Source organism: Phascolarctos cinereus, unplaced genomic scaffold (genome assembly GCF_003287225.1).
Source record: "Phascolarctos cinereus isolate Bilbo 61053 unplaced genomic scaffold, phaCin_HiC Scaffold_9;HRSCAF=440, whole genome shotgun sequence".
Taxonomy (NCBI): domain Eukaryota; kingdom Metazoa; phylum Chordata; class Mammalia; order Diprotodontia; family Phascolarctidae; genus Phascolarctos; species Phascolarctos cinereus.
Window position 1 is genome coordinate 265,043,256 of NW_027556402.1, and position 15,086 is coordinate 265,058,341.

Genomic DNA, 15,086 nt, shown 5'->3' on the forward strand with positions numbered 1-15,086 from the left:
CAAATCCAGCATCAGACCAAACACTTGACACTTACTAGCTGTGTGACCCTGGGCAAGTCACTTCACTGCTGCCTGCCTCAGTTTCTTCAACTGTAAAAGGAGCTTGGGTTCCAGGGTTGTGGTGCAGATGAAAGGAGACGCTGTAGGTAAAGTGTGTTGCAAACCTTAAGCGCTCTATAAATGCACGCTATTATTTTCATCATTCTGGTCAGAGGAAGTGCCTGGAGGCCAGTGTTGCTGTGCCAGGGGCACGTCTCTGTTTGAAGGCAGCATTTGGGGGAGGGAGGCTAAAGGAAGCCGCCTCTTCCCAGATGTGACAAGCCCAAGCCGGAGCGGTCACTTGCATACTTGGCCACCAGGGGGTGCTGTGCCCACACATGGTCCTCCTTTGCCCCACCCCAGCCACAGCCCTGCCCTGCATAAGCAGGGCTCTTCTCAGGTGTCCATCTAACAGGCAGGTAAGGAATAGGCTGGTCAGCCGGCCCCAGGAAGTTCGGGGGACCACCCACCTGAAGGGAGGCCAGAGGGGGTGGGCCATCCTCCCTGCCCACCCCAACCCCAACTTGTGCTGCCTCAACCTCCCCAGAGACCCGCTTCTCAGGAGGAAACTGGCCTGGGCACAGGCCAAGAGCCAAGGCCCAAGCCTTTGGCACTGCCCTGAGATGCTGGGCTGGAAGCAGCTTCCTCAGTGCCAGGGCCCACTCAGCTTATGCATGGCTGCCTTGCCTAGAGATTGGCATGGGGGAACCAGTCAAAAGCCATCCCCAGATAGCTCCTCCCCAGCCAAGAAGGTGCCCAAAAGTCCAGAGAGTAGAGCCATGCTTAGGGATGAGGGGTATGTGGTCACTGCATTCCCCCTTTGTGTTTCTGACCCCTGAACAGAGATGCCAGGCCTGAAACCGGCCCTGAATGGAGATGCTGGGCTCAAACCCAGCCCTGAACAGAGATGCCAGGCCCAAACCTGGCCCTGTGTCCCCTCCTCTGCAAAAGTCTAGAGAGCCAGTGTCCAGATAACAAGCATTTGCTGACCACAGAGGCTCCAGGCTTCTCCCACAGGCCCCCAAGAGCCAGGGAAAATGGGCCCCGAAGCGGGGGGAGTCCCCAAGGCTCCTGCTAAGAGGTAGAGGGCTGAATTCCTGGGACCTGCTGAGCTCTACAGCTCGGGACCCCAGCTCAGGCTTCAACCTTGAGGGAAACAAGGCCTGTCTGGGGCTGCAGCAAACTAGTTTGTGGGCTTGACGCACTAGAAGATGAAACGGTCAGCTACCACAGGAACAAGCCAGGCCACCTAGGCCCAAGAGGGCGAGGACACTGGGGCAGTCTGCCACGTCCTTCTCCAGCTCCTTTTACAGATGAGGAAACAGAGGCAAGCAGGGTGAAGTCACACAGCCAGCAAGTGGCCGAGGCCAGATCTGAACTCAGGTCTTCCCTGACCAGAGGCCTGCACACTGTGGCTCCCTCTAGCCACCAGACTTCAAAGATTTTCAAGGGTCTCCTCCCTCAGCCTGAGTTTTCTCTGGAGAAAAACAAGCGTAGTAAGACAAACTGCTAGGCAGCAGGGGAATGATGGAGAGGAAGTGCCTGACCACCTAGGCTAGGGGGCACCAGAGTGCAGTGCTCTGGGTCTGGGGTCAGGACAACCTGAGTTCAAATGCTGCCTCAGACACTTCCCAGCTGTATGAGCCTGGGCAAATCTCTTAACTTCTGGCTACCTCAGTTTCCTCATTTGTAAAATGGGGATAACAACAGCACCTGCCTCCCCGGGGTCGTAGTAAGGACAGAATAAAATAACACCCGCATCCTTTGTGAACCGGACCTCACAGGGGTCCCAGAGAAGGCCAAGGGCAGCCAACCAGAGCAGCTGACACACGAAGGTAAGTAATCATTTTAATGCATTAGGCAAACTCCGGCATAAAAATCTGAACAAACTCTAGTCGAGCCTCATTGCAGAAAGCCGCATCCGTCGCCATGGACACGGCCCCTCCACCAGCTCAGCCCGAACTCCCAGCTCGCGGCCCTCCATCCGTCCGTCAGCCCGTCCACCCGGTCCTCAGTTCCCATTCTCAGCACCAAACATCCTTTCCTAGAAAGAAGGGTGGCGGGGCATAAGCCTCCCTGGACCGAGGCTTAGGCCAGCCCCTCCTGCAGCCTTCCTGCTGCCCCGCCCCCACACACCTGTAGCATCTTCTCCAGCTTCACGGCATCAGCCGCAAACTTGCGGATGCCATCAGACAGCTTCTCGACGGCCATCTGGTCCTGGTTGTGCTCCCACCGGAAGGCCTTCTCGTCCAGGTGAACCTTCTCCAGGCTGCTGGCCTGGGCTGGGGGCGGGGAGGGCTCAGTCAGACAGGGCCGTCCACTCCCACTGCCCCCACAATGACAAGACCCCGGCCCAGGCTCCCCTCTCCGCTAAGCACTAAAGAGGAGGCCCGGAGACGCCATTCAGACCAGCCCTGGGGATTCTGGACGAAGCTGTCCAGGCCCAACCAAAGCCTGGATCAGGAGGGGAGCAGCCCCTGCCCTTGCCAAAAGCCCCAAGGTACCGAGAGACCACATCCCCCCAACCTGGTCACCTGCAGGAAGCCTGCACCAGGTGGCCACTCCACCAGAGGACGGCCCAGCCCTCTGGCGCTCACCATCCTGGCCAGGGGATTCTGCCTGCCCCCAGCCCCCGGCCCTAGGGCGACACCCACCTTCTTGGACACTGAGCACAGGGGCGAGCTTGGCATTCTCTTTCAGCAGCTCCCCAAGGAGCTTGGGGGAGATGGTGAGATAGTCGCAACCTGTCAGGGCCTTGATCTCGCCCACGTTGCGGAAGGACGCGCCCATCACGATGGTCTTGTAGCCAAACTTCTTGTAGTAGTTGTAGATTTTGGTGACGCTCTTTACCCCTGTAGACACCACTTCCTCTAGCCTCAGGAATCCTGACCATCCCCCTCGCTCCATCCCCTGCCTGGCTTTGGGGCAAGCTGTCCCCTAGGCCTGGAGTTTGCTCCCTTCTTGGCGCCCTTTACCGCTCAGCCTGGCTCTGCCTTAGTCTCTGTATGGACCTTTGTGGACACCACCCAGAACAACAACCTGGACTCAGCCCCTTCCCCTAGGTCAAGACCCCTCCCAGCACACACCTCAAAGCCCACCCCACCAGGGGAAGGCCACCCCACTGACCCCCACCAGGGGAAGGCCACCCCACTTACCCTCACTGAGGGAAGGCCACCCCACTGGTCCCTCTGGGGAAGCTGGCCCTACCTGGGTCCTCCTGGGGCTCATAGGACTTCTTGTCTGTGTTTGCCACGTGCCAGTCCAAGATGCGCCCAACAAACGGGGAGATGAGGGTCACGCCAGCCTCGGCGCAGGCCACGGCCTGAGCAAAGGAGAACAGCAGGGTCATGTTGCAGTGGACACCATGCCGCTCCTCCAGGATCCTGAGGTGGAGAGAAAGAGCATGGCGGGGTGTGGCGCAGCAGCCCAGCCTCGAAGGCTGCCATGGAGCGGTCTCCACAAGGTCAGTCAGTTTTCTCCTCAGCTGACCGCCCCACGTCACTGTAGGCCAGCTTGTCCTGGCCCTGGGGAACTCCTGCAGGAATCTTATTCTGTCCCTTCTTCCTACCTCCAGCACTTAGCCTAGTGGGGGGCACATCGCAGGCATCTGACAAATAAATCCTGGTTGACCTGACTGTCCCGGAAGCATGGCAGAGCTGGACTGCAGCTGTCCTCGGCCCTGTCCAGCCTGACCCTGGCTGACCCTGTCTGTCTGTGTGCCCGAGTCCAGAGGAGCTGAGGGAGAGGGCCAAGCTGGGGGGCTACTCTCCCAAGTATGTGAGGCCCCACGCCCACAACTTACTTACTGCCTTGGGGGAAGGAGCACTGACTGGGTCTGACCTGCCGAAATCTGTGCCTCAGTCTCCTCCTCTGTAAACACAGGGTGGGAGGAGCCGAGGGCGCCTTACTTTCCAGCCTGAATTCCTTCCCAGGTGGAAGCCAGCTTGATGAGAATGCGCTCTTTGCTGACACCGGCTTCTTTGTAGAGGTCAATGAGGCGCAGGGCCCTTTGGACCATTTCTTCTTTGTCAAAGGACAACCTGGTAGGAGACAGGACGTGCTGAGGAAGCTCCACCCCTGCATGCTCCGGAGCCCACTCCTGTCCCCACCCCCTGCTTCCCCCTCGATGCCCCAGCAGGGAGGCAGTGGCCACCCCCACCAACGGCCAGCACATCCACACCAGCTTGGCAGGGGCCTAATTAATGCTGATGGAATGACTGACCCAAAAGTAGCTGGGTTTGCTGGCTAATTTTCAGATGGAGAAAAATCCTGAACTCAACCAGAATATGATATTTTAAAGGCAGCAGCTCCCAAAAGGCTGCCAAGGCCTGTCTGTCTCCTCCTCACTCTGGCTCAGTACTAGGGGAGCTCACAGTGGGACAGGCCCACCCACCTGGCATCAACTTCTGTGGAGACCCGGCCCGGAATCTTCTTCAGAATCTCAGCCCCAAATAACACAAAGAGCTTGTCACTGGCATTCTGGATCTGTTGGTCCTGGGATCTGAAACCCGACAACATTTCAGCCAGCAAACGTCCCCCAGAACCCAGGCTCCCACTGTGCCCAACACATAGGGTATTACCCTGAGGCCCGAGGCAGAGTGGGTACTGTGGCACCCACCCCCAAAATACCCGGAGCTGTGATGGTCCCAGAAAGTGAGATCCAGTGGGAATTCAAAGAGGAGGAGGAGGCAGAAGAGTCCAAGTCTTTAGGAGGGACCCCTGCCCTGTACCACCCCAGCCCCCTGCTCTCCCATTTTAAAGATGAGGAGACCCAGCCAGGTCCGCTGACTGCAGAGAGAGGAGGGTGCTTTCTTTCCTCTCAAGGAGAGGCCAGGAAGGAACGGGAAGAAACAGGAAGCCAAAGAAAGTACTTTCACCAACCTCAGGGACATTATGGACAATCAATATAACACCTGGGAAAAAAAGTATGGGATAATCGTGAATTTGAATTTGAAAGGGCTCTGCATGCCCAAACTTAATCAATGCAGCTAGTCTAAAAAGGAACTACCAACAGGGAAGAAAAGATCTTGGCATGCACAAGACCTTCCATCTCCCAACCCCAGGCATTCTCTTTGGCTGTCCCCAAGGCTTGGAAGGCTCTTCCTCCTCTGCTCCAATGACTGACCTCCCTGGTTTCCTTTAAGGCCCAACTAAAATCTCAGCTTCTACAGGAAGCCTTCCTCAGCCACTCTTTTTTCCAGGGCCTTCCCTCGGTTAATTTTCTCCTAGTCATCCTGTATACATCTTGCTTTGTAGATGTCTGTTTGCTCGCTGTCTCCCTCATTTGATTGTAAGCTCCTTGAGGGCAGGGATCGTGGTTTTTGCCTTTCTTTGTATCCTCATGTTTAACACATGCACAGTGCCTGGCACACAAAAGTGCCTTCCAGAGTAGAGACTCCCTGCAGCACTGCAGTTTGGTACCTTCTCGGGGACTCAGAGGCCTGGACAGCTGCCAAGGGTACTTGAGGGGGTCCCTGAGGGCTTAAGTGACTTGCCCTGCATCACCTGTTCTGGAGGTGGAACTAGAACCCAGACAGTCCTGGATTCAGGACAGGTTCTCTAGCCACTGCTTAACCATGCCTCTCTCAAAAAACAATCAAGCTTTGAAAGATTGCTCTAAATCACTGACAGTAAAAGAAACGCAAATCAGAGTTACTCGAAGGGTACTGTCACGCCTAGCAAACTGGCAAAGATGACAAAAGATGAGAACCTAATGGTGGAAAGGCTTTGGAACAGCCACACTCATACATTGTTGGGAGAGTTGTGAATTCATACAAACATTTAAAAAACATATTATTTTATTTTTCCCCAGTTACATGTAAGAACAATTTTTAACATTCCTTTTTAAAACTCTGAGTTCCAAATACTCTCCCTTCCTCCCTCACCATATTCCCCCCATTAAGAAGACAAGCAATTCGATATAGGCTATACATGCGTAGTCATGCAAAACATTTCCATAACAGTCATGTTGTGAGAGAAAACAATAGACAAAAAAACCTCAAGAAAAATAAAAAGTAAAAAAAGCATGCTTCAGTCTGTATTCAGACACCATCAGTTTTTTCCCTGGGGATGGATAGCATTTTTCATCATAAGTTCTTCAGGATTGTCTTGAATCACTGTATTGCTGAGAATAGCCAAGTCATTCACAGCAGATCATCCTACAATGTTGCTGTTACTTTGTACACAGTACGTGTCACTTTGTATCAGCTCACATAAGTCTTTCCAGGCTTTTCTGAGAGCATTCTGCTCATCATTTCTTAGAGTACAACAACATTCCATCATAATCACATACCACAACTTGTTCAGCCATTCCCCAATTGACAGGCATCCCCAATTCCCAATTCTTTGCCCCCAGAAAAGAGCTGCTATAAATATCTTTATCCATATAGGTCCTTTTCCTTTTTGGTTTTTTATCTCTTTTGAGATATAGACCTGTGAGGTGCATGTGGTTTTATAGCCCTTTGGGCATAGTTGCAAATTGCTCTCCAGAACGATTAGATCAGTTCACAATTCCACCAACAGTGTGTTAATGTCTCATTTTCCCTACATCACCGCCAACGTTTTGACATTTTCTTTTTCTGCCCTATTAGTCAGTCTAATAGGTATGAGGTAGTACCTCAGAGCTGTGTTAATTTGCATTTCTCCAATCAATAGTGAATTAGAACATTTTTTCATATGGCTTTTATCAGAGAAACTTGCTTTAAAATTTTTTTCAGTTACTATTGCTAATTGTATTTCCCTCCATCCTATCCTTCCCCCCTTTTATTCTATTCTCTTTCTCCTTTTACTCTGTCCCTCCCTCCTCAAGTGTTTTGCTTCTGACTACCCCCTCCCCAATCTGTCCTCCCTTCTCTTATCCCTCTCCCCTCCTACTTTTCTGTAGGGTGATATAGATTTCTATACCCAGTTGAGTATGTATGTTATGCCCTCTTTGAGCCAATTCTGATGAGAGTAAGGTCCACTCATTCCCCCCTTACCTCTCCCCTCTTCCCCTCCACTGTAAAAGCTTTTCCTTGCCTCTTTTATGTGAGATGATTTACCCCATTCTACCTCTCCCTTTCCCTTTCTCTCCTTATACTCTTTTAGATATCATCCCTTCATATTTAACTCTCACCTATGCCCTCTGTCTAGATATACTCCTTCTAACTGCCCTAAAATGCCTTATGGGTTACAAATAGGTCCCCATGTAGGAATGTAAATAGTTTAAACTTATTAAATCCTTTATGATTTTTCTTTCTTGTTTACCTTTTTATGCTTCTCTTGAAGTCTTGTATGTGAAAGTCACATTTTCTATTCAGCTCTGGTCTTTTCATCAAGAATGCTTGAAAGCCCTCCATTTCATTGAATATCCTTTTTTTCCCGTGAAGGATTATACTCAGTTTTGCTGGATAGGTGATTCTTGCTTGTAATCCTAACTCCTTTGCCCTCCAGTATAGCCTAATCTAAGCCCTTCTATCCTTTAATGTAGAAGCTGCTATATCTTGTATTATCCTGACTGTGGCTCCACCATACTTGAACTGTTTCTTTCTGGCCTTGCTTGCAATATTTTCTCCTTGACCTGGGAGCACCAGAATTTGACTATAATATTCCTGGGAGTTTTCCTTTGGAGATCTCTTTCAGGAGGTAATCGGTGGATTCCTTCACTTTCTATTTTGCCCTCTGGTTCCAGAATATCAGGGCAGTTTTCCTTGATTATTTCTTGAAAGATGAGGTCTAGGCTCTCTTTTTCATCATGGCTTTCAGGTGGTCCAATCATTTTTAAGTTCTCTCTCCTGGATCTCTTTTCCTGGTCACTTGTTTTTCCAATGAGATCTTTCACATCGTCTTCTATTTTTTCATTCTTTTGGTCTTGTTTTGTTTCTTGATTTCTCATAAAGTCACTAGCTTCCATTTGCACCATTCTATTTTGAAGCAATTATTTTCTTCAGTGAGCTTTTGGAACTCCTTTTCCATTTGGCCAATTCTATTTTTTTAAGTTTTTTTCTTCAGTGAATTTTTGTGTCTCCTTTTCCATTTTTAAGGTGTTATTTTATGCTTTCTAAGATGTTAATTTTCTTGCGGCACCAAAAAAAGACATGTGAGAAGATACCTCTGCCACTTTGCAGAGATGGGGTGGGGGAAGGAGTCTACAAGTGTAGGACATTACATAAAGTCAGATTTTCTTAATGTATTGATCAGTTTTGCTGATATTTTTTCTTCCTTTTTGTTTAGATACAGGAAGAATTTTAAACAATGTAATAACAAAAAATATTAATAAAATTTGTTTTAAAAACAGAAAAAAAAAGATATTAATTTTCTTCAGTATTTTTTTGTGTCTCCTTTACCAAGCTGTTGTCTTGGGTTTTTTCATGATTTTCTTGTATCACTGTCATTCCTCTTCCCAACTTTTCCTCTGCCTCTCTTATGTGATTTTCAAAAACTTTTTTGAGCTCTTCCACGGCCTAAGACCAAGTCATATTTTTCTTGGAGGCTTGGCATGTAGGAGCTTTGACTTTGTTATCTTCTTCTGAGTGTGTGTTCTGATCTTCCTTGTCACCATAGTAGCTTTTCATAGTCAGAATTTTTTTCTGTTGTTTGCTCACTTTCCCAGCCTATTTCTAGATTTTTAACTCTTTGTCAAAGCAAAGGTAGACAACAGCAAAGCTGTTTTCAGAGATACTTCTAGGAACCTGTAAGTTTTCAGGTCTTCCTGACTCCAAGTTTAGAGCACTACCCACTGATATAATTATAATGACCAAGCTTGACCCCCCAGAAAACAGGTAAGGGAATACACTTCCTTCTCTTCATTGTGGAGGCTGGATACCACGGGTGTAAAATACTATATATGTTTTCAGCCATGTGGCTAGACACATTGGGTGGTTTTGCTGAACTGGTTTTCTACTTCTTTTGAAAATCTCTGTCCTGGGGAGGGCTCACAGGGTGGGAAGGAACATATTTTGAAATGAACATGAAGGACACACAGAAGCACCCATTTAAAACAGAAAGCTGGATGTCTCTAAGGCTTTAAGGTGTGCAGAGCACTTGACTAGTACTGCTGGATCCTCAAAACAACTCTGAGAGGAGGGTGCATTTTACAGATGAGGAAACTGAGATGAAGAGAGGGTAAGACTTGGCCAGGGCCACACAGTTATTATCCGAGGCAAGACTGGCTTCTGTCAGAAGGGCAGTAGTAAGTCAATGGGCTACATCTTCTTTGTAAATTCAAGATATTGAGGGAGAACCTAAATTTAAACTCACCCAAAACTTGAAGAAAGCTTTACCCTCCAGTCTGTAGGTATGCCTTCTGAAGCAAAGAGACCTAGTTCATGGACTCTACCCCCTGACTGAGGCTGTCAAGAGCCATGACACCATGGATTTCTCCTTAAGCCCAGGCACAGAGAAAGGGGAACGCAGCAGCCAAGACCTAGGTCTACAGCTTCGCAGGCCCATGGCCTCCTGGCAGCAGCAGGAGGTGCCTGGCGTGGGAACCATGAGCAAGGGTGCACCTTGCCGGGCACAGTGCCCAAGCACTCTGGGTTACTCACCCCCCGAGCTCTTTTCCATATGCAATAGCATCTTCTACTAGGTCCTGGTAGGCTGGCATCTGGGCCGCGGCCAGGATCAGTGAAGGATTGGTGGTGGCATCCTGAGGCTTATATTCCTCAATGGCTGGAAAAAGAATGGTCAAGACATAGCCATTCACATACTAACTCTTGGATCTCACCAGCAACCTGGGAGGAAGCAGTGTTTACAGCACACTTCCAAAGCCAACCTTTGACCCTATCTCACCTTCAGTTACTCAACCACCTGCAGGAAGGAGGAAGGAAAGCAGCTATGGGGTGGTAGAGAGTGGATCAGAGGAGGGAGGCCGCTCCAGCCACAGCCCTGACCGGCTCTACTCACTGCTGGAGAAGGAGCTGACGGTACAGGCTTAGAGGCCTCAAATTCCTATATGAATAGACTTCTTGGGTGAGGTCAGGTTAGAGCATGGACACACAATGGAATTAGGATCCTTGATCTGGAGTCAGAGGACCAGAGGGGAAAAAGAAAGAAACAAGGGCTTACTATGTGCCAAGCACTGTGCTAAGTGCTTTACAAATGCATTTCCTTTGATCCTCACAACAACCCTGGGAGGTAGGAGCTGTTACGATTCCCATTTGACACGCAAGGAAATCAAGGCTTGCCCAGAGTTGCGTTGTGAAGAAGCATCTAAGGCAGGACCTGAGCTCAGGTTCTGGCTCCAAGTCCAGCCCCCCAAGCTGCCAGGGTTCACCATCCTCATCCTGACACTGACCACTTATCTGAGCCTGAGCAAGAGTTGGGTAATCTCTAGGTCCTATTTCCTTCTCTGTCAGATGGTGGCACGGGGAAGGGCAGACTCTGTGACCTCTGAGGTCCAAGAAAGCGCTAACTCTCTGTGGGAGAGAGAAAAAGGGAAGAAAAGGGCTGACTATGAGAAAGGGTGATGACTGATAGCCTGCTTTTCAGCTCAAGACCCTCCTGACCTGGAGCCTTTATTGGTGGCTCTCAGTGAGTGACAGGTTGAAGGACCGAGGTCTTTGATAACCTCTACTGGGAGTCACGGGGATAGCTCTGGGGCTCTCCAGGAGCAGATAGTAGTGGCTTGGATATCATCGGGAGCTCCCCTTTACTACCCCCGACAGAAAACAGTAGGCTTTTAGCCCGGCCATCTGAACCCTAGCAAGAGTCTAAGCTGCCATCGGGGGCTCCCCTTTACTACCACCCCCCAGAAAGCAGAGGGCTTCAAGCCCGGCCATCGGGAGCTGCCCTTTACTACCCCCAACAGAAAGCAGCGGGCCTCAAGCCCGGCCACCCGAACCCCGGGAAGAGCCCGGGTCCAGGCACCCGGAGCACGTGGGCCCCTGCCCCCCTCCCCGCAGCTGGGGCGCTCTCTTCCCGCCCTGCATTCATTAAGCGCCTGCTGTGTGCCCGGCAGGCCCCGGGCCTCGGACTTACCGCGGAAGTCGCCCGTGTCGGCCACCACGGTGGTGAAGCGCCGCAGCTGCTCGAGGGCCGACTCCATGCGGGGCCGCTTCACGGGAGAGCCGGAGGCCATGGCGCGGGAGCGCGCGGGGCTGGGCCGGGGAGTGCGCGGGGAGCGGGCGGAGGCGCGAGACCGAGGCCGGGCCGGAGGCGCGCGCTCGCGCAGGCTGAGAGGTGTGGGAGGCGCGAGAGCTGGGCCCACAATGCCCCGCGAGCCCCGAGACCGCCCGGCCCCGCCCGGCAGGAGAAGGCCACGCCTCCAAGGCGGCCGCCCAATCGAGGCCTCCTAGGGGCGGGGCCTCTCCACCCTAGGCCCCCGCCCCCGCTCCGAGCCCTCTCCCAGACTGGCCAAACGCGTCGGACGGGCGCCTGCTGTGTGCGAGGCTCTGGGGTCGGCAGGGCGCCCGCCTTCCTTTCCAGTCCAATGCCTTCCTTCTACCGCATTTCCACACCCAGTGGTACACTGGCCCCGCCTCCAGGCTGTCGACGCCTGACACCCCCATCTCCAGTCTCGGGGCATTTTCTCACGCCGTGTCCCACACCTAGAGTGCCCTCCATCCTCATCTCCTGGCTTCCTTCCTTTGGGAGGGGCCTTCCCTGTGACACTGCCTACAGTTACGCTTGGTTGTCTCCCTTCCTTGGACTGTGCGCTCCTTTTTGCCTTTCTTTGTGCCCTCATCAGCGTGTTTGTAGAGGGACATTCTTTGCCATTAAGAAGCTCGCAGTCGCACGAGTGAGACACAAACCTAAGTTCTCCTCAATGACCCAGGGCTGTCCAAGCGGAAATCCTCAAGCTGAGGCACCGAGCCCCCTTAATGACCAAGAGCCCCCCACACAGCCCGCAGGTCCGAGCCCCCATTTGTGATCAGATTCCCCCAGGGGCAGTAGGCGTGGCTTCCAGGAGGCCCTGAGGGACCTGAGCCGTGGCCCATCTGGCCATCTTATTTGGAGCCAGTAGACCCGAAGGAAGGAGTCCGAGTGTCCGGCTCCCACTGGCTGGGGCTCTGACTGTCTGGTCCCCTTTCTTCCCCACAAGGAATGGGTGCTGTCCTCCAAGCTGGAACTCTGTCCTCACCCCTCCCACACACACACAGAAGTGGCTTGGGATCTACCAAGCGGGTCTGGCCCTGCTGGCTTCTGACCCATTAGAAGGACTGAAAACTCTGGCCTGAGCCTCTTAGGGGCTGGAGCTGAGGAGGAGGAGGAACTGGGAAAAGCCTCCCCCTCACCCCCCACTGCAGCCGATCCTCAGGCCCTCCTACCTGTGAGTCACCAGGCCTGGACTCCCCCCAGGCCCTCCCTCCCTCATCCTCCCAGATTAAATCCTCCTAATAGCCTGGAGAAGGCTTCTACTTTATACTGTTTATGTAGTATTACTCTGCTTTGGCCGACAAGGAAATGGAGGGCTAGGGACATGCTTCAGGTCACCCGAGAGTGTCACAAAGTCAGGCTTTAAGATTAAGGTCACCTGTCAAAGAAGAAACAAAGCTATCACTCTTTGCAGATGACATGATGATATACTTAGAGAATCCTAGAGAATCAAGTAAAAAACTACTTGAAATAATAAACAACTTTAGCAAAGTTGCAGGCTATAAAATAAACCCACATAAATCATCAGCATTTCTATATATTACCAACAAAGGCCAACAGCAAGAGATAGAAAGAGAAATCCCATTTAAACTTACTGTAGACATTATACAATATTTAGGAGTCTACCTCCCAAAACAAATCCAGGAACTCTATGAACACGATTACAAAACACTTTTCACACAAATAAAATCAGATCTAAATAACTGGAAAAACATCAGTTGCTCATGGGTAGGCCGAGCTAATATAATAAAAATGACAGTCCTACCTAAGCTAATTTACTTATTCAGTGCCATACCAATCAAACTACCAAAAAATTATTTTATAGAGTTAGAAAAAATAATAACAAGATTCATTTGGAAAAACAAAAGGTCCAGAATATCAAAGGAACTAATGAAAAGAAATGCAGGGGAAGGTGGCCTAGCAATTCCAGATCTTAAATTGTATTATAAAGCAGCAATCATCAAAACTGCTTGGTACTGGCTAAGAAATAGGGAGGTGGATCAGTGGAATAGGTTAAATATGCAAGACACAGTAGTCAATGACTATAGTAATCTATTATTTGATAAACCCAAAGACCCCAGCTTCTGGGATAAGAACCCACTCTTTGAAAAAAACTGCTGGGAAAACTGGAAAAGTATGGCAGAAACTAGGCATAGACCCAAATCTCACACCATATACCAAAATAAAGTCAAAATGGGTTCGGGACTTAGCTATAAAGGCTGATACCATAAGTAAACTGGGAGAACAAGGAATAGTTTACCTATCAGATCTATGGAGAACAGAAGAATTCATGACCAAACAGGAGATAGAGAACATTATGAAAAGCAAAATGGATAATTTTGATTACGTTAAATTGAAAAGTTTTTGCACAAACAAAGCCAATGCAACTAAGATTAGAAGGAAGGTAGAAAATTGGGAAAGAATTTTTACAACCAGTCCTTTCTGATAAAGGCCTCATTTCTAAAATATATAGAGAATTAAGACAAATTTATAAGAACACAAGCCATTCCCCAATTGATAAATGGTCAAAGGATATGAACAGACAGTTCTCAGATGAAGAAATTAAAGCCATCTATAGTCATATGAAAAAATGCTCTAAATCATTATTGATTAGAGAAATGCAAATCAAAACAACTCTGAGGTACCACATCACACCTATCAGATTGGCCAACATGACAAAACAGGAAAATGATAAATGTTGGAGAGGATGTGGGAAAATTGGAACGCTAATATATTGTTGGTGGAGTTGTGAAATGATCCAACCATTTTGGAGAACAATTTGGAACTATGCCCAAAGGGCTACAAAAATGTGCATACCCTTTGATCCAGCAATAGCACTTCTAGGGCTATATCCCAAAGAGATCAAACAAATGGGAAAAGGACCCACATGTACAAAAATATTCATAGCAGCTCTTTTTGTGGTGGCAAAGAATTGGAAATTGAGAGGATGCCCATCATTGGGGAATGGCTGAGCAAGTTGTGGTATATGAATGTAATGGAATACTATTGTGCTATAAGAAATGATGAACAGGCTGACTTCAGAAAAACCTGGAAAGACTTATATGGTCTGATGCTGAGTGAAGTGAGCAGAACCAAGAGGACTTTGTACACAATAACAGCCATTATGCAATGACTAAGATTGTTAAACTGAACCTTTCTCAGCATTATGAGGATCTAAGACATCTCCAGAGGCCTCGGGATGGAAAATGCTGTCCACATCCAAAGAAAGAACTATGGAAGTCGAATCGCTATCACTTATTTTTACCTTCTGTTGAGTTTTGTTTCATCTTTCTGATGGTTCCTCATATTGGTTTTAATTTTTACTTACAACTTCACTAATGTGAAAATATGTTTAATGGGTACGTAAATGTAAAGCCTATATCAGATTGTGCCCGGCCTTGGGGAGGGTGGGGGGGAGGAAAAGGGAGAAAAATTTTCAACTCAAAAGCATATGGAAAAAATAAAAAAAATTTAAATTAAAAAAAAAAAAAGATTAAGGTCACCTGTACCAGTGGCCCAGAGAGAGAGGGATTCCTGAGCCCTTAGACCCCCAAGCCAGGTTCTGTTAGCCTGGTGAGAAGAAGGGGACCCCTGCAAATGAGCACAGTCATATTTCAGGCCAAGGCCTAAGAAATGCCCACAGCATCCAGGGGACAGGTCAGTGCTAGCAGCCCCACTTTACAGCAGAGGAGATGGGCCTGGCTTGTCTGGAGTAACCGGTGGGAACCTGGGGATCCCTACTCCAGCCCTGGCATCAGCCCTCTCCACCTCTATGGCTCTCACCAAAGTGATTCGGTGACTTTTGCTTTGGACATGCTAAGGTTAACATGTCTCCGGGTCGTCCAGTTTGAAATGTCCAACAAGTAATTGGCCATGAGGGATGGAGGCTCAGGGGAGAAATTAGGGCTGGATATGTAGATGGAGACAATCAACACAGAGGCTGAACCAGTCAGTCAGCAAGCAAGCATTTATTC

General features: G+C 49.6%; 1 protein-coding gene across 1 annotated transcript; it reads right to left on the reverse strand.

Annotated features, from left to right (window-relative positions):
- Positions 1–1,874: 1,874 nt before the first annotated feature.
- On the reverse strand, positions 1,875–11,233 carry TALDO1 (transaldolase 1). The gene is made up of 8 exons (XM_020979382.2): positions 10,996–11,233; positions 9,564–9,687; positions 4,433–4,540; positions 3,948–4,079; positions 3,247–3,422; positions 2,694–2,891; positions 2,176–2,321; positions 1,875–2,083 (listed from the first exon to the last, which is right to left on the reverse strand). Exons 1-8 carry the CDS (start codon positions 11,093–11,095, stop codon positions 2,051–2,053), a joined length of 1,017 nt encoding a protein of 338 aa, XP_020835041.1. The 5' UTR covers positions 11,096–11,233; the 3' UTR covers positions 1,875–2,050.
- Positions 11,234–15,086: the final 3,853 nt, after the last annotated feature.

Coding starts and splice junctions, on each gene's coding strand:
- TALDO1 (XM_020979382.2), bottom strand. CDS start 11,095: ATGGCCTCCGGCTCTCCCGTGAAGCGGCCCCGCATGGAGTCGGCCCTC. Junction 4,541..9,563: donor TATGGAAAAGAGCTCGGGGG/GTGAGTAACCCA, acceptor GTCGGGTTTCAG/ATCCCAGGACCAACAGATCC. Junction 4,080..4,432: donor TCCACAGAAGTTGATGCCAG/GTGGGTGGGCCT, acceptor GTCTCCTACCAG/GTTGTCCTTTGACAAAGAAG.